Raw genomic sequence first — 22096 nt, 5'->3', positions numbered from 1 at the left:
AATACTTGCTCCATCTACTGAAAACATTGTGCAATGGCAGTCATTGGCATCATGTTGATAACACACTTCAAAATAATAGATCAACCACCAAAATAATAACAATGATAATAAGAATAAGAATAATTCCACATGGTTACAATTATTAAAAAGTAGGCTATGGCTTTAAATAAGGATGGATCCTTATGAGTATGATGTGCTTATAATTACTAGCAATTGCATTGAAAAGTGTGAATAAGAGTGCCACCTGTTGGTCGGTTGTCTCCAAAAGAGATGCTGGTTTAGCATATGTACAACTTTCCCAGAGTCCAGGTAAGAGGACTGTTAACGGCAGGAGACAGGGATACAATCCACACTTTATTTCACACTCAAGACAGGCGCACACACACACACACACACACACACACACACACACACACACACACACACACACACACACACACAAGGAGGGAATGAGTGGAAAGGATTTCTATGGAAGAGAAGAATGAAGAACATATTACACAGTGATAATAAGGTGACAGCAATGTGCCATGGTAACAGTGATATAGCAATAATGTACATATAGTAAAGGACAATGGCCTATATACTGTACATACAGGGATAGCATCAACACGCTAACAAATTAAACATAGCACACAATACAGACACAATATACAATATCTACGTGTTAGCAATGGGCTAGAGCTTCATGCTAGGCCATAGTTTCGTAGACTAAATACAGTACAAGGTATGCAACTAGCATTAGCAGGGCTAGGCAAGCAGCATTTGCTATATGGCTAACATAGCACACAGTAATATATTTAATAGCAGCTAGCCCTTTAGGCTAGGTTACACAGTGAAGCATAGCACAGTGATATGGGCTGTATACAATTAGTGGCCAACAAAGTGCTAGCATGCTAGGTGGCTACGCTAATATGTAAACAGTAGGCCTCTATGATATGACCATGGGGGCAGCCATCTTCGGTTATGCAAAAATGGGCCATAGACAGGTTGTTACATGGTAAGAGCTAACAGTTAAACTATACAGGCACCACATAGATAAATAACAGTCCAGGGAGCAGGAAGAAGGTCCATGGGTTGTGGCCCAGCTGTTGGTGTGTAGGGCAGAGCGTCTACACAATAAGTCTATCTCCCACCTGTCACCTAGGCCCCCCCACTGGGGAGCCAGGCTCACCCAGTCAGATTGCTATGTATTTGTCAGTGTTCCAAACACAACATTATTTGTCTTTTTACCTAAACACAGTACTTGACTTGGGCAGGAACTCACCAGAGCTGAGTACTGGCAGCTAAAATGTTCTTCTGATTGAGTTCCTGCACCTCCTATAGAATATTAGCTAAAAAATATTGAGCAATTCCTGCACCTAAATATAAACAGTACCGGCACCTAAAATGACTACCAACATCTATTTCTATCCAAGTCACGCACTGGCCTAAACATGCACTATTCTTCCCTCGCAAAATAGTCCCCTTCTTAAGCTTAGCAGATAGATAAACCCGGTACAGCTACTGTAGTGTTGAATGACGATTTATTGCGACCACCTCATAGGTACAGTAATAGTGACTGAAATGAGTAAGACTGAAATATATTAAGAAAATAACAAAGTGTACGACTTATTGTGTTCTAGCTGAATACTAGGCTTAATTCTCAATAATAACACAGCATGTATTTGTATATATGTTCACAAACACAGGAATATGCAGCCGTATGCATTAAATCAGATGTAAATAATTCCCCAAAACATGACAAGGTCAAATGCGCTGAACAGATGTCCATGTGGCAATCAAGAAGATCCATAAAGATCATTAAAACGACAATCCATACAAAATATCGTCATGAATTGAATGACAAATATGATTAATTTGACTTACAGACAATGCTTCTACAAAATGCTAGCAAGTAGGATGGAGTTTGATAACGTCTGCAGCTCCACAGTGTGACTTTCACCATTTTGGAATGTAACAATACTTATTCTACAGGATTTGGCACATTTAACAAACAATACACATCAACACAGGACAGTGGCTTCCAAGTGGTCAACATTGGAATTCCACGATAGCCTAAAGGAACTCAAACTCAACTATAGGGGCCAGAACACTCCCCGCCTGGTATCTGTAAGGATGCCACCATTAAGACTATGCAGGTTAGAACTGCAATGTTACTTGTCAGTCTCAGGAGAGAGGAGTAAGATAGTCCCTGAGACTGGACGCAGGAAGGTCTAGCATGACCCCTCTCTTGCTGTCTTGACTTCAACCTTTCTCACCTTTGAATCTCTGCTGGGAAAGGTCTTGGTGTCTAAGAACTTAACGGTGGTACCTTGCAGCATCTGCTGTAGGGATTTGTGCCCTATTGTTGGGAAGCTCATTGCACTCGATGGGTGTGGGAAGAGGTAAACAGGCCTTTCCATCAGTTGATTCCACAATGAAGCCTCTTGCTCTCCGGCACATGGTCTCTGAGATGCCTGCACACGTTTTGAGGGTGTAAGGTGAGGCTTCGACGGCTACGTTGAACACCTTGAAGAAGGCTGATCTGGCTAAGTATTTATTACTTTGGTCGTCGAGATTGGCGTATGTTTTCATCTTCTCAGGCTGACCCTCTGGGTAGACATTAACAAGACAGATCTTGGAGCAAGATAGTCCCTGGGTGTTGTCCCCACAGACCTCGGTGCAGGTGGAAGTGGCAACTGGAGAGGAGGGAGACTCGTATTCCTCCCTGCCATCCTGTGTGGAGGAGCTGAGGGCTTCTTTCTGAGCCCAAGGGGCAGGACCAATATGAAGAGCTGAAATGTGTCTGTTGCTTCCACATTCTGAATACTGGATGACAGCTTTACAGTTCTTCGCCTGTTGTGTGGTTGAGGAGACACACCAAAAGCATACAGAGTTCTCTTTAAGGAAAGTTTTCCTCTCTTCAAGGAGTTGATTCCTAAATCCTCTACACTTTAGCAGAGGGGAGGGCGGGGGGGGGCTTTTTGTGGATAGGGTACTGTTTGTTAGGATCATCCATCTTAGATGCATCTTGGATGGCATTGTCCACTTTTGTCTTGTGCACTGTGAAAGGGGAATTTTTTTATTATTCATATTTTTACTTTTGATACTTAAATACATTTGAGCAATTACATTTACTTTTGATACTTAAGTATATTTAAAACCAAATACTTTTTCAACTTTTACTCAAGTAGTATTGTAATGGGTGACTTTCACCTTAACTTGAGTCATTTTCTATTAAGGTATTTTTTACTTTTACTTGAGTATGAAATTTGAGTACTTTTTCCATCGCTGGCGCCGAAGGAGATGACTGCCGTTTTACGATCCCATAACCAATTGTGCTATTGTGTATGTTTTTTTGCATTATTTGTAACTTATTTTGTACATAATGTTTCTGCCACCGTGTCTTATGACCGAAAAGGGCTTCTAGAAATCAGAACAGCGATTACTCACCTTGAACTGGTCGAATCATTTTTCTTTAATGAGTGACGGGAGGTATTGACTCCAGACACCCGAACAGACTCTCATTCCTGTCATTTGCAAGAGAAAGAGACAGACACATCAACTCTGTTTTGGTAAAAAGCTCACTGACGGGCCTGGAGAAATGTAACCACTCTCAAATTCATAGACCAAGCTATGGATACAAGGACTGACCATCCATGATTTTAAAATGATAGTTTTAACCATGATTTGGTGCTATACAGTGTTTGTTTACATCTACTTTGTTTACAAACATTGGAGTAAAACAAGCTTATATTTTGGGTTCTGTTGGGGAATGACAATTGAACTATAAGCTCATGATGCATTTATAAGTTATATTCTTCATTATACTCTGGATGGTTCGAGCCCTGAATGCTGATTGGCTGAAGGCCGTGGTATATCAGACCGTATACCATGGGGATGACAAAACATTTATTTGTATTGCTCTAACTACATTGGTAACCAGTTTATAATAGCAATAAGGCACCTGGAGGGTTTGTGGTATACTCTGCGTTGCGTCGTGCATAAGAACAGCCCTTAGCTATGGTATATTGGCCGTATACCACACCCCCTAGGGCCTTATTGCTTAAATAATCAATGGGTATATATACTGTACAATTACATATCCAGAAATGACATACAGATTCTAACTTTAAGGTTATGATTGGGGAAGGGAGTTGATTTTAGATCTGTAGTAGGGCAAATTTTACCTCAAAGCTTTACAAAAACATTACAGCAAACCATGCTCCACAAACTGTTTTCTGTTCTTACCAAACATTTCATGTTTTACCTTATTAATTTAACTAGGCAAGTCAGTTAAGAACAAATTCTTATTTACAATGACGGCCTACACTGACCAAACCCAGGCCAATTGTGTGCCGCCCTATGGGACTCCCAATCATTGCCGGTTGTGTTACACCCTGGTTCAATTCCAGGCTGTATGTAGTGATGCCTCTAGCACTGAGATGCAGTGCCTTAGACCACTGCACCACTCAGGAGCCCAAACGAAATATTTTCTATTTTGACCATTCAACATATCCCAATAATTAAATACATTAAACTTGTAGTTATTTAAATCACACATATCAATAGATGTAATCTTTCCAAAGCATATTTCTCTGGATGGATCGTAATTATTCTCAAAGTCCCAGTTACGTTGTTTGACTGCTTCGACTATCCGTAGCTAGTTTAAACATACCCGGAACCAAGTTGACAGCTCTAGTTCCTGAGAGCATCCTTTTCAACTTGTAGAAACAAATGTTTTTGGGTGGTGATGAATATGCCACAAAAACGAACCTTTTATTATTGTAAATCGATTTTTTTTTTGTGCAAAATTGGGGCGAGTTAGCCCGCCAGTGGGAGAGCCATTCATTACATCAAGCTAGCCACTTCCTTGTAATGCAAGAGTCAGAGGATTAAATCAAACACTGCTGTCAAGATAACGTTTATCCTTTCTTGTCATAGCAGTCAACTAGCTAGGTAGCTAGCCTGTCAGCAAAATGAGGGTACGTTCGTCATTTTTTGCCTCGTTTTGTCTCGTACTCGAAGTTTTAAGCGTAGCCTTGTTTCTTAGGGGATTTTTCCCAGTCCCTGTCAAATCATCTTTTTCATCGAAAAGCAAGCTGTCAGATCTTCCGGATGAACCATTCACAGGTGTGTTTTGTTGACATTCTTTTCTCTCTGGCTAGCTAGCTATACTTAAAATTAGAGTGCTATTGTTATTCTTGGCTCTTAGCTGACTTGATTGATTTTCTGCATTGGATAGCTAGCTACTTGCTTCAATGATGACAAGTAATACAGTGCTTCTTTTGCACACATAATACATGATACTTTACCCATTTGTTCCTCAGTGTTGTCTACAATACCTTTAATGTGTTGGTAACTGTGGCATTTTCTTTGGCATTTACAGGGAGCTCCCCAAACTTGTCCAAGGTCCCAGACCCCATTTTTAAGAGAGTGGTGATAGTGTTGATTGATGCGCTCAGGGAGGACTTTGTGTTTGGTCCCAATGGGAGAAAGTACATGCCATACACAAGGCACCTAGTGGAGAGGGGCTCCACACACAGCTTTGTGGCCAAGGCAAGACCTCCTACAGTTACAATGCCCAGAATCAAGGTACGAAAGTAGAACACCACCATAACTAATTCTCATTTGTGGTGCAGTTATTACAATCCTTTACAACTTCATTGTAGAAAAGAAAACTCCCACACTCACAATATTGCAATAAATGTGCAGAAGTAATATTGTGTGCAGGATTATCTTTTCTACCTTTGAAAATGCTGCTTTGTGATTGTGACGGTGTCAGGGTGAAATGTCATGGGGTTGTCATATGTTTGGGTTCAAAACCTTGGATAAAGTGTGTTGAACTAACTGGGCACATATGTCTAGTTTTGGTTGATTCCTTGATTTGAGTTCTGGCCATTAAAAAGTCCTGATAATGCATTTTCTTTTAAACCTTCTTCCAAATTAGACACTGTTTCAACTGTTGTCTTGTTATAGATCTAGTCTAAGCACTGTCCTGTATTGATGACCATTGAATATAAGTACTTATGAGTATTAGTCTAGCTATATATTTAATGACATAAGTGGTATGTGGTTCAAAGAGAGGCAGAATATGTGTACCCTACCACCTTATTCTGACAGTTGATCAAATTACTCTATAGCTACTTTCAAAATGTCAATGCTCATTTACCATAGCTAATTGGGCCTAATAGATCATTCATAGATTCAAGATTCAAACTTTGATTCAACAACTCCCCCCAAAAATGGCCTACCCTGAATAATAAAAGTAATCAACAATTGGCACATCTTTGTGTTGAGACGTTCTCATTCATACCAGAAGGTGGCAGTGCAAGTGTGCCATCATGGACTGCTGCATCTTTCCAAATCACTGCAGTGCACCCAATCAACTGGTATGACACGGCCAACTAACCCAAATCAGAATCACCCAGAGACACAGCCCATTCATTAGGTGTACACCAGCCAGCCTCTGGCTGTGTGACAGGAAATACATCCCAGAAAAGGCAGTTTGGGGAGGGATGTAATTGAGAGAATTGTTGAGGAAAATAAATATTTCAGTGGATATACTGGCTGAATTGTACGCTGTGTATTGCTGCCCTTGTGTTTTGAGGCACATAGGGAATGGCGTGACTTAGGCCCAGTTTCCTGTTGTTGATAACATGTACACACACACACACAGGGCCGGCTCTAGCCTTTGGGCCCCCCACCTCGCGACAAAACATTTTAGTGGCCCACCGCTTGACGGTGGAGAGAAAAATTCAAGTTTTAAAGCAAGTTTCCTGCAATTCTACACATTTTTAATGACTTATGCCATGTTAATATGATATTGGAGTGAGAATGACTAACAAAATTAATGTGGGGCCCCCTGGAGGTCAGGGCTCCTGGGCATGTGCACTGTGTGCCTGGTTGGTATTCGGCCATGATTACTACAAGTTTAGATACAGTAGCTGGCTACACTAACTACCAATGAATTTTTTTTAGATGACATAGCTAATTGAGTGATTTTCAGAACAAGATAACTGCTTATGCACAACCAAATGTGGAAATTTCACCTGATGTATTCTACTATTCTTACTCTAAATAGTACGTTGAGACCCCGACTGAGCCTAGCTCTTGGTTGCCCTGATCGACCACTTATATGGCTTGTACCTGGAGCTGGCCCTGCGCTCGCGCACACGCACTCAGAGTCCCATTCCAATTCCAGTTTCCCTTGACTATTTTCACATCTCCCGCCCACTTAAGTGATAAGAGAAAGTATTTTCAGGACAAAACAATGCCTTTGCAGGTAAAGAAAGCTACAGTGTGTCCAGAAGACCCAATCATTGACTATGCTCACTCACTAACTTTAGCCGACTAGGCTGTGTTGGGAAGACCTTTGCTTTGCAGACAGGGAGTTCTCTTATAAATTAGACTGTGTGGAGTTTATTCATTTGAAAAAGGTGGAATTGGGGCCATTTAAAATAAAAATAATAATAATACCATAGGCCTACTGGTAATTGTTGAGGTGAAGACCAAGCCTGTATGTTGAGCTCTGTCTATTCTTGGAAGCCTTTTTCAGGGTCACCACACTTTATTGGCTTTGCTGTCGCAAATACTGCAGATGGTAGTGTGTGATGCAGACTTAATAACTCTGAATAACTCTTCACCCAAATGAGGTGAAGCGTATGTAAATTAAGCGAAGACCAGTGAGTGAACACACGCTCTCACCACAGCCCTAGTGGACTAGTGATGCTTCATGATTCCCTGATGATGAATGTTTGCCACTCTGACTGCACGCGTCATCGACAAGGACCCGTTTGCTCATCACTTCTGTTGAGAAAGTTGGAAATGAAAGTTCATCTCGACTTATCACGGGTCAAGGCTTTCGTACATTCCCTTAGTTGCATTGTTGAGAACACTGTTCTGTGTGGAGGAAATATTTGGTTTCTTTTTGCTCAGGTTGACAAATTGCTCTACACCTGCTCAGACTGAACTCGTTAGCATTCCAAATACTTTCCGGTGGCCGGTAGTAGTTTTCTGCTTCTGAAGAATTTCCTCACATATCCTTTCATTGGAATGGACACATGAGAAAATATGTTTTTGTGGCCAATTGTATAATTTCCAAGCCTTCAGTTTGACTGTAACAAGAACATACAGCCAGTGGGGGAGGAGTTCTGGTGAATCATCTCTATTGAACACATTTGAATAGGCCTAGGCTAACTCTGGGGAAACTGGCCCAAAATAGTGAAGACCTGTCTGCTCATGATGACCCTAAGTTGGACACAACGTCCATGAGGGTCAGCAAGGAATTGCAGCATTTGGAAATGCCAATTTGGGTGACTGGGTCTATGAGAAAGTGGTTTTGACTCAATCAATACATCACAGACATTATTAGCCTTTTAATTCCATTGTAACGGGAAGAAGTGGGAGTTTTTCTTTCTGTCTTTTGCTTTAGATACATTTGACATATTCATCTCAATGTACCTTTCCTTTGTGTGCTTTGTTCACCCGTAGTGATGTGCATGGGTGTAGTCATTCTATTTAGTAAATTATGAAGATGACAATTTCTCAGGGACGGGGGGGGTGGAAATAATATTGATTTCTGGAGAGTATGTAGGAATAAATTAAAATGCCCTGGGAAAAGAAAGCAATCATATAATCTGCATTACTAAGACTGAACCAACCAACCATCCAACCAACAAGAAGACCTAATATTTAGTCGTTATCCCAAACACAGCATTTCGCCTTGTGTTTTTGGGCTAAACCACATCATGCTTTGAGAGGGCACTTATTGGACCCACTTCTTTATTTTCGTCAGTCTTTGACTCCGCCTTATTTGACATGCAATGCTAGCTGCATTTTCAAGGCCCTCCCTTAGTGTTAAGCCTTAATAATGCATCGGGCGCTCTAATTGGCCGAGCGTCGTCCGGGTTAGGGAGGGTTTGGCCGGTAGGGATATCCTTGTCTCATCGCGCACTAGCGACTCCTGTGGCGGGCCGGGCGCAGTGCACGCCAACCAAGGTTAGCGCACGATGACTCCTCCCACACATTGGTGCGGCTGGCTTCCGGGTTGGAGGCGCGCTGTGCTAAGAAGCAGTGCGGCTTGGTTGGGTTGTGTTTCGGAGGACGCATGGCTCCCGTACGGGAGTTGTAGCGATGAGACAAGATAGTAATTACTAACAATTGGATACCACGAAATTGGGGAGAAAAAAGGGGAAAAGAAAAAAAATAATTCCCTTAACATACGGGTGAGGATTATTTTGGTTCTGACGCAGACTAAAATGTTTTTGTGTCAGGTCTATGCTTCCTCCAGAGCTCAGTCAAGGGTTTCCTCTGTTCCTCCACCAGGTCCCAAAAATGGGATCTTCTCTTCATCGACTCCAATGCTCAACCAACATATTTATTTTGCCTACCAGTCATATCCTCTGCAGGAAAGGGAGCATCTCCTCAACAGGTGTTGTGGTTTTTCCCAGCCTGCCAATGATGAAATCGTCAGAAACCCTGCTTGAGACAAGCTCTTCTCTTGCATCTGATTTGAGAGTGTTTTTTCTTACCACATCTAAGAACGAGACTGTACAGGTTTCAACTGAGCTCTCTGTCACAGACGGAGGGTTGTGTGGTTCGTGTGAGCTGCCAAGTGAACCCTCATAGATGAATAGACTGATGTTGTCTCTCTAGGGTTTGTGTAAATATCCTGCGTAAGATCAAAAGTTAAGCATTGATCTAAACTTTTCTCTGACTTTTGCAATGTAGGCCTAGCTTGAAAAGGATGTATATGTTACCTCCAATCAGGGTTTGAAGCTATAGCAGAGTAGAGATCTAAAGATATCCATTTGGGCCACCTTGGGGTTCTGAACCAGGGGCATCTTACACCCAAAAAACCTGAGGGGGCGCAGAGTGAGTGAGGATGGCTATATAGGAAGGAAACACCGGAAACAATCTAGATCCATAATCATTATGCTTAATTCTATGTAAAAAAAAAAAGTATATTTTCCTGCATATCTAAGCAGACCTCTTGAGCTGTCTGTATGCTCCTGACTGATGTTTCTTTTTTTTAAAGACACTAAATAAGCTTCTCTGCATCACTGCTAAATCTGGGTAAAAGATTGAAAGGGATGTGAGCCTTATTCAGTTTAGTTTGTATTTATTTATTTAGTTATTGCATGCTTATTTTCTAATGTCTACCAACCTTGCCAGCAGTCATGCTAGCTAAGATAGTTAGACAAGCTAGTTACTCTAACTTGATTGATAGTCTGAAATGTTATAGAAAATGCGCTGTAGTCAGAGACTGCAGAAAACAAAAGTTGACAGAGGGGATGCAGGATTTTGTTTTTGCCTGACTTTAGATTTGTTTCTGCTTAGAATTTCTGACATTTTGGTAGGCTATTTGTTATTCATCTTGTCTATAATTAGATACATGCAGCTTCTCGTTTGTCATTATATGTTGCCCTACAAGACTAAATTAACCTTTTGCAAGAAAAACAAAAACCGGAATGATTTTCTGGGCAAAATGTCCGATTTACTTCATTTTGACCGGTTGTAAGGAAATAGAAAGCTGTGAAAACGACCCAACATGTTTCTGATACGATTTCAGGTTGGCCTTTTATAATGCTGATAAAGATAGCTAGATACCGCCTGTAGAGGTGCTAACTGCGAATTCACATTCTCTTAAGATGGGGAAATAAATCAATAATATATCTCCACTCTTGTTCCTGAGTAAAAAGTTAGCCTACATTTGGTGTATCATTTTAAATGCAGGAAATGCTTAATTTTGCAGGAGTTAATATTAAGGTTATTTGAGAGGTTATAGACCTACAGTCAGTTTTCAGTCTCCATTCAACCCATCCAAACAGTAGACTTCAGTTGCCTTTACGTGCCATAGGGCCATTTGAAGTCTAATTTGTTTAGCACCTCACAACCATCACACATAACATAGCCGGCACTGCTATCATTCGTCGCTCTTTACTACTATGGCTGACCCTGTAAAACAACACATTTCACTACTCCTATCCGGTGTTTTTGACAGTAAAACATCTTTCTTTACCACTTCACCAAATCTTTCCCAAACATGACTTTTCTGTCCCTCCCTTTTCTTTATTTACAACTCTCCATTTCACAGCTTTTCTCTTGTTGAGTTCAGCTCCTTTTTGCCTCCGTGGATCAACATGATGAACCTTTTCTGCCCATTTCCAAAAGCAATCGGCATGTAGGCGATTTAGCACGCGTACAGTTAGGCCCTAAAATTTAGGCTTGAAGCCTAAAGTCAATGAAGCCTGTACATATATATTGCACAAGAATTCTACATTTATGGATTTGTATTACATTTTTTTTTTACATGAAGTATTATCTCTTTATTAAACCCGTCCCGCTACCCACCCGCCCTTCATCCCTTCATCCACACAATATTTAATGACTCTAAACCGCCCACCCGACGCATAGATATAACTGAGGGGACGATGAGTCAACGAACCCCCGCATCACTACCGCATACTATATTAAAGTCGGAAGTTTACATACACCTTGGCCAAATACATTTAAACTCAGTTTTTCACAATTCCTGACATTTAATCCTAGTAAAAAATCACCTGTCTTAGGTCAGTTAGGATCACCACTTTATTTTAAGAATGTGAAATGTCAGAATAATAGTAGAGTGATTGATTTATTTCCGCTTTTATTTCTTTCATCACATTCCCAGTGGGTCAGAAGTTTACATACACTCAATTAGTATTTGATAGCATTGCCTTTAAATTGTTTAACTTTGGTCAAACGTTTCGGATAGCCTTCCACAAGCTTCCAACAATAAGTTGGGTGAATTTTGGCCCATTCCTCCTGACAGAGCTGGTGTAACTGGGTCAGATTTGTAGGCCTCCTTGCTCGCACACGCTTTTTCAGCTCTGCACACAAATTTTCTATTGGATTGAGGTCAGTGCTTTGTGATGGCCACTCCAATACCTTGACTTTGTTGTCCTTATGCCATTTTGCCACAACCTTGGAAGTATGCTTGGGTCATTGTCCATTTGGAAGACCCATTTGCGAACAAGCTTTAACTTCCTGACTGATGTCTTGAGATGTTGCTTCAATATATCCACTTCATTTTCCTTCTCATGATGTCATCTATTTTGTGAAGTGCACCAGTCCCTCATGTAGCAAAGCACTCCCACAACATGATGCTGCCACCCCAGTGCTTCACAGTTGGGATGGTGTTCTTCGGCTTACACGCCTCCCCCTTTTCCTCCAAATATAACCATGGTCATTATGGCCAAACAGTTATATTTTTGTTTCTTCAGATCAGAGGACATTTCTTCAAAAAGTATGATCTTTGTCCCCATGTGCATTTGCAAACCGTAGTCTGGCTTTTTTTATGGCTGTTTTGGAGCAGTGGCTTCTTCCTTGCTGAGCGGCCTTTCAGGTTATGTTGATATAGGACTCATTTTTACTGTGGATATAGATACTTTTGTGCCTGTGTCCTCCAGCATCTTCACAAGGTCCTTTGCTGTTGTTCTGGGATTGAATTGCACTTTTCGCACAAAAGTACATTAATCTCTAGGAGACAGAACTCGTCTCCTTCCTGAGCGGTATGACGGCTGCGTGGTCCCATGGTGTTTATAGTTGTGTACTATTGTTTGTATAGATTAACGTGGTAGCTTCAGGCGTTTGGAAATTGCTCCCAAGGATGAACCAGACTTGTGGAGGTCTACAACTTTTTTTTCTGAGAGGTCTTGGCTCATTAAGACACTAACAGCTTACAGTCGGTAGGCAATTAAGGTCACAGTTATGAAAACTTAGGACCTAGGAACTTAGGACCTTTCTACTGGCTCTGAAAAACACCAAATTGTCCCTACTGTGAAAAACACCAAAATGTCTGTACTACTACGCCAAAGACAGTGCTACAGGGAGACAGAACGGACAGCTGATCATCCTCGCAGTGGCAGACCACGTGTAACAACACCTGCACAGGATCGGGCAATCCTAACATCACACCTGCGGTACAGGTACATGATGGTAGCAACAATTGTCCGAGTTACACCAGGAACGCACAATCCCTACATCAGTGCTCAGACTGTCCACAATAGGCTGAGAGAGGCTGGATTGAAGGTTTGTAGGCCTGTTGTAAGGCAGGTCTTCACCAGACATCACCGGCAACAATGTCGCCTATGGGCACAAACCCACCGTTGCTGGGCCAGACAGGACTGGCAAAAGGTTATCTTCATTGACGAGTCACGGTTTTGTATCACCAGGGGTGAAGGTCAGATTCGCATTTATCGTCGAAGGAATGATCGCTACACCAAGGCCAGTACTCAGGAATGGGATCGATTTGGAGGTGGAGGGTCCATCATGGTCTGGGGCGGTGTGTCACAGCATCATCGGACTGAGCTTGTTGTCATTGCAGGCATTCTCAACGCTGTGCGTTACAAGGAAGACATCCTGCTCCCTCATGTTGTACCCTTCCTGCAGGTTCATCCTGACATGACCCTCCAGCATGACAATGCCACCAGCCATACTGCTCGTTCTGTGTGTGATTTCCTGCAAGACAGGAATGTCAGTGTTCTGCCATGGCCAGCGAATAGCCCGGATCTCAATCCCATTGAGCACGTCTGGGACTTGTTGGATCGGAGGGTGAGGGCTAGGGCCATTCCCCCAGAAATGTTCGGTAACTTGCAGGTGCCTTTGTGGAAGAGTGGGGTAACATCTCACAGCAAGAACTGGCAAATCTGGTGCAGTCCATGAGGAGGACATGCACTGCAGTATTTAATGCAGCTGGTGGCCACACCAGATACTGACTTACTTTTGACCCCCCCTTTGTTTAGGGACACATTATTCCATTTCTGTTAGTCACATGTCTGTGGAACTTGGTTTCATTGACAAGTGATAAGTCTTTAGGCAGAACTGTAACAGAGGTCGTAGTAATTGTGAGAGAGAGGTTGTGTAATGGGCGGAGAAGTTTGAGGGTGGCTGAGAATAGCACTCTTGGGTTTCTTTGTTCATTCCTAAAGATGTTGGAGAAATAGGCAAAGTTGGTTGTGTGCAACTGAGTCCTTGTAGTTGGATTCGAACCAGGGACTGCAGTGACACCTCTTACACTGAGACAAATTAGGCCGTGATAACAAAAAGACAGTCACATGGCGGAATACATTAAACTACACGTACATTTGCTTCATCACAAAACCAGAGAGTAACATATGTCCGGGGAAGTCCACAAAGCAAGTATTTCATGTAACAAACAGTTATATGACCTGCAGCATGGTCAAGAAAGTTAATGTTTCCTACAGTTTACTAAACAACTACTGATTTAGAACCACGGAGTTACTGCAGGTCAGCACAAAGACAACAGGAGTCCTGCCTCTGCTATCCCAGCACCATTTACACTTAAAAATCATCAAATCAACTAGGCTATATATATATATATATATATATATCCTGTTAAGGATGCTTTTTGTAAAAAATCGCGGAACATTTCAACGTCCTGCTACTCATGCCAGGAATATAGTGTATGCATATGATAAGTATGTGTGTATAGAAAACACTCTGAAGTCTCTAAAACTGGTTAAATCATGTCTGTGGCTATAACAGAACGTGTTTAGGAGTAAAAATCCCAAGGAAAACTGATCACCAAAAACACAAAAAAAATATTCATCCGCCAGTCTATGTATTGTCTATGGCGATAGAAAATAGATGGAGTCCCGTTTACAATGCTACAGCTTCCACACGATGTCGCCAGTACTGGCATTTCATTGCATGTTTATCCTTGGTGGGATGACGTATAGGCACTTCCAGCAAAAAGTTTATAGGCAACTTTTTTAATTTAAAAAAATGACGTTGCGTCTTGTAAAGGTGAATTTTCCTGGATCAGACGGCATTTTGGGTATACAATGACGGATTTAATCGGGAAAAAGACCCAATTGTGATGTTTATGGGACATATAGGAGTGCCAACAAAGAAGCTCGTCAAAGGTAATTAATGTTTTATATTTTATTTCTGCGTTTTGTGTAGCGCCGGCTACCGCTAATTCTTTTGTTTAGGTCTTGTTCAGGTATTTCGGGGGGGTGCATGCTATCAGATAATAGCTTCTCATGCTTTCGCCGAAAAGCATTTTACAAATCTGACATGTTGGCTAGATTCACAACGAGTGTAGCTTTAATTGAGTACCTTGCATGTGTGTTTTAATGAAAGTTTGAGTTTTATCGAGTACTACAGTTGGCGCTCTGAAATTTTCGCTGATTTTGGTCCCTGTACAGGGACCGCAGCTGTAACAGTAGATACTTTTGTACTTGTTTCCTCCAGCATCTTCACAAGGTCCTTTGCTGTTGTTCTGGGATTGATTTGCGCTTTTCGCACCAAAGTACGTTCATCTCTAGGAGACAGAACGCGTCTCCTTCCTGAGCGGTATGACGGATGCGTGGTCCCATGGTGTTTATACTTGCGTACTATTGTTTGTAGAGATGAACGTGGTACCTTTTAGGCGTTTGGACATTACGCCCAAGGATGAACCAGACTTGTGGAGGTCAACAATTTTTTTGCTGAGGTCTTGGCTGATTTCTTTAGATTTTCCCATGATGTCAAGCAAAGAGGCACTGAGTTAGAAGGTAGGCCTTGAAATGCATCCACAGGTACACCTCCAATTGACTCAAATGATGTCAATTAGCCTATCAGAAGCTTCTAAAGCCATGACATCATTTCCTGGAATTTTCCAAGCTGTTTAAAGGCACAGTGTATATACAGTGTATATAAACTTCTGACCCACTGGAATTGTGATACAGTGAATTATAAGTGAAATAATCTGTATGTAAACAATTGTTGGAAAAATGACTTGTGGCGTGCACAAAGTAGATGTCCTAACCAACTTGCCAAAACTATAGTTTGTTAACATGATGAAAATTACAGGCCTCTCTCATCTTTTTAAGTGGGATAACTTGCACAATTGGTGGCTGACTAAATACTTTTTTGACCCACTGTATGCTTAGTTTAATACACTGAAAACAAACTTAAAGATACCAAAAAAACAATTAAGTTAAATTAGTGTTGCTAAATATCATGTGGCTGTCCATGGAACTGATTTCTGTGTGTGTCTGTGTGTGTGCTTGCACACTCAAGTAAAACTAATTCAAAAAGTTGACTTGTAGAGTAGTTGAACACTGTCGTGACTTGACTCTAACATTAATCTGAAGACTCTAGTTTATCGAATTACCTAAATATGTTTATTTGTTACCCAATTAAATTAATCATCTAACAATTTGCACCACGAGGGGTTCTTTTTAAAGAGTTACCATCTCCCGAATTATCACATCCATAAACAGACAACTTATTCGTCATAACCTCGTATCATATCATCATTCTGAACAGTCGTAACCTCCTTGCATCTGCAAAAGCCCGAGCCTTACTTATGATTCAGTACTACACAAATTAGTTTAATGATTTATTTACTAGCTAACTAAATGGTAACATTGGATGAACATACACTCTTAATACGCTAATATCAGGTCCCTAGCGGACTGACAACAATATGGCTGCTTGTTACAAAAGACATGGAGAGGGCGAGAGAGAGAGAGAGAGAGAGACACTTAACGTTGGTACATTTAGAAACTACTCTAGCTTACAGTACTCCTATACTTTGCACATGAACCGTCGCCCGCTTTGCGTAAGAAATCATGAATGCATTTACATACATTTGTCGTGTAGTCCTGAACAGAACTACAGAGTTTTTTTTCTCCTTCCATTCACTCCGGAAGATGCTACTTTGAAGATGGGCTAGCCAGCCGTGTCGATGGTTCCCAGTGAGGTGATGAGAGTAGGGTAATACGGTGGTTTGAACAGAGTAATAGAATAGAGTCCCACTTACATTCGCATTTTTAGATATTTTACTTAGGACAGCTAATTAGCTATACCAGTTGGGAGGTGAGTGTATCGTCTCTACCTCGAGTTGAGATTAAGATGTCAAACCCCTTTCAACATGAGCTGCACTTCCTAAGTCTCTCTGTTCTGGTATGTTCATTCTTAACTCAGAATTTCATACAGGTTGTTCTAAAGGGCGATTCCTTCAGGCTGACACGCTCTCTGACCTCACTTAGGGGTGTGACATGTCACTGTGCAAAGTTTATGTGAAACAATTGTCTCTTATGACTCCTAAAATCATGTCCCTCTCTTAATAACAAAAACAATTCCATCATTTTTTAATATTTTCATACACAACGTAGAGGATGCTTACTTCGTAAATATATAGTGTATACTTTCCAAGTCACAGTATTTCCTTTATGCATTTTTTTACGACATCACAAAATAACAAACAAAACAACATTAGTGTTCTTTAGATCGCCTCTGACCATTCTCCATGTTCTATGTTAGAAATATTGTTCCAGTATTCGCTTTAGAACGTGTTTTGGCAGGAAAAGTCTTCTTGAAACAAAGCACATTCCTTGGGTGAATTTGGAGAGGTAGACATGAATCTTCTCCATTGGATTTACAACAGTGCGCGAGTTGTTAACCCCCACCAGCCGCGGGTGAGATGGGGTCTGGTTGAAGTCAGCCATTGCAAACCTGATCTGACCTATTTGGATCCTCACAGGACAGTCATGGCCACCAATGCCATTCTCCTCACTTTCATGTTAGCGAAACGGTCTGTTGCTCTTTCATACAGTGTGCCTTTAGTTTTATTTTTCATAGGCTACCTAGCTAAAATGCTTGCTAGCCTAACAATGCTTGATAACATGGGCAACAATGAACCAGCTAAGTTATCTTGCTAATTAACGTCAGCCTACTAGGCTACATCTAGGCTACATATTGAACTCCAATCATCTCAGGCCAATCATCTCATGCCAGTGGCACATTATATGCATTTATAGTTAGATCAGATTATCCGTCATAATCATAGGCCAGTACGGAGAATGAAGTCAAAACAAAATCCACCTCCATCCATGCCTTAGGAAAGAGACGATTTTAGCAAATAGACCACTTGCGAATTGATGGAAAATCACGAAAACACAGAGTGACGAAAGATAATTTTTGATTTATTGGTCAAATATTTGTGGAAGCCTGGCTTCCCTTGGCATCCATGAATACACGCAGCTGGAAGGGAGCCGTGCCAGTTGTGCACACAAGGTCAAGTCCATGGCCTCTGTCATGGGTGGGCAAGTTGACATACCTTGTGAAGTTGAAGCAATCCAACAGGGCCATGAAGTCTCTGGGAAAATCACATCCGTCAGAGTCCAGAGGGGGGGGAAACCTGGTGAAGACAAAAAGGCAGAGAAACATCACAAAATGTTGTAGTAATACATGCTGGAACTGTTGCGTCTGGGAAGCAATACGCTAAGCTTTAGTCACACAATCTAATTAAGATGTTTTGTGCCGTATTTCTCAAGTGAAACGATGTGCATGAAAACTTGTCTCATTGAATGACAATAAACACTTTGTTGAAGAATCCCGTCCATAGTTCCTACTCCTACTAGTATTAGTACTGTTGACCAATCACCGACGAAGGGGCGTAGACTTTGGCAACAGAACTTCAACTTGCCTCAAGTATATATATTTTTCCGCTCGAACAGCTGGAAAATCCCTGCCGGAACACCGAAACGAACAAAAACATCACATAATGTTGTCATAATATATGCATAAATTGTTTCAACTGGGAAGCATGCAACAGCCTTAAATGTAGATAATTCTGATAGTTTTTTGCTTGAATTACAAAGGCCAGCAGGTGCTTTTGACACTGTGCTTTTGACATGTGCAAATGGACTAGAGCACGAGAACAATTTTGTGGAAAAAGAAAGGCATGGAATCTATTTCATTAGTTTAGTTTAACCTAGTTTTCTTCCTTCTGTGAGGCTGGCTCAAGGTTATTTGCCCCAGAATGCCTGATTGTGAGAAATCCCAGTGATTATGCAAAGAGTTGCTGTAAACACTTCAGCGTGAAAACATGTTGATATGCCTTGTTTGTGACAGACTAGTGAGATACTGCCAACAACATCTTGGCCTATATGGGTTTCTTTATTGGCTTTAGCTAGCTGAGGAGGACACAGCATTATGTAATAAATTATGTGATACAATAAATAGTCATAGTCACTATCAATCCTTCATAGACAGGCTACTATTATGAAAGTATTCTCATTACATAATACAGTATTTTATTTGTTTATTGTAAATGAATGTGTCATTCGGTGATTGCTTTGAACACAATCTTACACCAGTTTCCCATTGTAATTGCTGTAGCTCCGGTGTTAGCCCTTATTCTACTGCAAATCACAGTTAAGTAAATGGAGATGCTAGCGTAATGAAATAACACTGATACTTTGAATAACAGTGATACTTGCTGACTACACCTGACAATTATGTTGCACAATTAGCCTATAGCTTACATATAGTACCAGTCAAAAGTTTGGACACACATACTCATTCCAGGGTTTGTCTTTATTTTGAGTATTTTCTACATTGTAGACAACAAAACTGTGAAAAACAGTGTGCAAAGCTGTCATCAAGGCTACTTTGAAGAATCTCAAAAATAAAGTATATTTTGATTTAACACTCTTTTGGTTACTACATTCTGGTTACTACATATGTTTTATTTCATAGTTTTGATGTCTTCACAATTATTCTACAATGTAAAAAATTTTACAAATAAAAACCATTGAATGAGTAGCTGTCCAAATTTTTTGACTGGTACTGTACGTAGACTGACAAACTCCCTTGGCCCTCCTCCTCCTGCTCCCTCTAGGCCCTGACCACAGGCAGTATCCCAGGTTTCATCGACGTGGTGATGAACCTGAACTCCCCCGCACTGCTGGAGGACAACCTCATCTGGCAGGCCAAGATGGCGGGCAAGCGGATGGTGTTCTATGGGGACGACACCTGGGTGAAGCTCTTTCCCAAGCACTTCATGGAGTATGACGGCACCACCTCTTTCTTTGTGTCCGACTACACTGAGGTCAGTCATGGTCATTGTCTGTTTGAAGGTCAGGGCCATGCCCTTTAACCTTTGCACTCTCATTGATTTTGTTTGTTTGATGTGATTTTTTTCATTGTTAGTTACATGGGAACGCCATGCCAATTTACTAAAAGTTTTTTTCCAAGATTCCGTATCATATTGGCTCAAGTTTAATCTGCTTCTATTACATAATATTTCTAACATACTATACATAAAGACTTTCTCAGAGGTCTGATTCAGAAACAATGACACAGTCTAGATTGTGTCTTGGTGTTAGTCTTTTGTGTTTACATGTCCCCGCTGACTCTTCCCAGGTTGACAACAACGTGACTCGTCACCTGGACAACACGCTGAAGAGAGACGACTGGGACATTCTGATCCTGCACTACCTGGGCCTGGACCACATCGGACACATCAGTGGACCCCACAGCTCCCTCATCCAGCCCAAACTAATGGAGATGGACGACATCCTCAAGAAGATTCATGGCTCCCTCATCTTAAAGGTATAGAAGCCAACATTTCAATAGAAAAATAACGCATACAGTACCAGTCAAAAGTTTGGACACACCTACTCATTCAAGGGTTTTTCTTTATTTTGACTATTTTCTACATTGTTGAATAATACTGAAGACAACAAAACTATCAAATAACACATATTGAATCATGTAGTAACCAAAAAAGTGTTAAATAAATCTAAATATATTTAGAAATATATAAATTAGTCCCCATTTGTTTTGATGACAGCTTTGCTCACTCGTGGCATTCTCTCAACCAACTTCACCTGGAATGCTTTTCCAACAGTGTTTGAGAAGTTTTCACATATGCTGAGCACTTGTTTGGCTGATTTTCCTTCACTCTGCGGTCCAACTCATCCCAAACCATCTCATTTTGGTTGAGGTTGGGTGATTGTGGAAGCCAGGTCATTTGATGCAGCACTCCATCACTCTCCTCCTTGGTCAAATAGCCCTTACACAGCTTTTCACACTTAGTTCCACTAAGCGCAAAAACAGATGGGATGGTGTATTTGCTGCAAAATGCTGTGGTAGCCATGCTGGTCAAGTGTGCCTTGAATTCTAAATAAATCACTGACGGTGTCACCAGCAAAGCACCCCCACACCATCAAAACTCCTCCTCCATGCTTCACAGTGAGAACTACACATGCAGAGATCATCCGTTCACCTACTCTGTGTCTCACACAGACACGGCGGTTGGAACCAAACATCTCAAATTTAGACTCGTCAGACCAAAGGACAGATTTCCACTGGTCTAATGTCCATTGCTCGTGTTTCTTGGCCCAAGCAAGTCTCTTCTTCTTATTGTTGTCCTTTAGTAGTGGTTTCTTTGCAGCAATTCGACCATGAAGTACTGATTCACACTCACCGCTGAACAGTTGATGTGTCTGTTACTTGAACTCTGTGAAGCATTTATTTGGGCTGCAATCTGAGGTGCAGTTAACTAATTTATCCTCTGCAGCAGAGGTAACTCTGGGTCTTCCTGTGTTGTGGCGGTCCTCATGTTTCATCATAGCGCTTGATGGTTTTTGCAACTGCAAGTTCTTGAAGTGTTATGCATTGACTGACTTTCATGTCTTAAAGTAATGATGGACTGTCGTTTCTCTTTGCTTATTTGTGCTGTTCTTGCCATAATAATATGGACTTTTACCAAATAGAGCGATCTTCTGTATACCACCGGTACTTTGTCACAACACAACTGATTGGCTCAAACGCATTAAGAAGGAAAGAAATTCCACAAATTAACTTTTAACAAGGCACACCTGTTAATTGAAATGCATTCGAGGTGACTTCTTCATAAAGCTGGTTGAGTGAATGCCAAGAGTGTGGAAAGCTGTCATCGAGGCAATGGGTGGCTTCTTTGAAGAATCTCAAATTTAAAATATACTTTTTTTGGTCACTACATGATTCAATATGTGTTATTTCATAGTTTTGATGTCTTCATTATTATTTTTCAATGTAGAAAATAGTAAATATAAAGAAACTACCTACTCATTCCAGGGTTTAACTTTGGACTGGTACTGTATATTGTTCCAATCAAGATTCTAAGAATAGTTTTTAAGGATATGCAGTACTGTTTTTGTCTCCCCCAAAACATTGAAACTGCACCTTTCTATTTACACATTTTCAGGAAATCTCCTGCTTATTTTCAACCTTTTGTAATAAGGTTTAGGATATCAGTTATGACAAGTATCATCATTTATTTGTGGGAGAA

The 22096-nt window shown here is 41.0% G+C and overlaps 1 protein-coding gene across 2 annotated transcripts in view; it reads left to right on the top strand.

The window, feature by feature from the left end:
- Positions 1–4647: 4647 nt before the first annotated feature.
- Positions 4648–22096, top strand: part of LOC112256359 (GPI ethanolamine phosphate transferase 2) — a 122404-nt gene continuing 104955 nt past the window's right edge. For both annotated transcript variants that reach the window (XM_024429558.1, XM_024429560.2), the window contains exons 1-4: positions 4648–5112; positions 5369–5574; positions 19661–19870; positions 20185–20373. In XM_024429558.1, the coding sequence (XP_024285326.1) occupies positions 4959–5112; positions 5369–5574; positions 19661–19870; positions 20185–20373 (759 nt within the window). In that variant the 5' untranslated portion in view covers positions 4648–4958. The remainder of the gene's footprint in view (positions 5113–5368; positions 5575–19660; positions 19871–20184; positions 20374–22096) is intronic.

The sequence above is a fragment of the Oncorhynchus tshawytscha genome, linkage group LG08 (genome assembly GCF_018296145.1).
Source record: "Oncorhynchus tshawytscha isolate Ot180627B linkage group LG08, Otsh_v2.0, whole genome shotgun sequence".
Taxonomy (NCBI): domain Eukaryota; kingdom Metazoa; phylum Chordata; class Actinopteri; order Salmoniformes; family Salmonidae; genus Oncorhynchus; species Oncorhynchus tshawytscha.
This window is presented reverse-complemented; position numbering and strand designations above follow the sequence as displayed.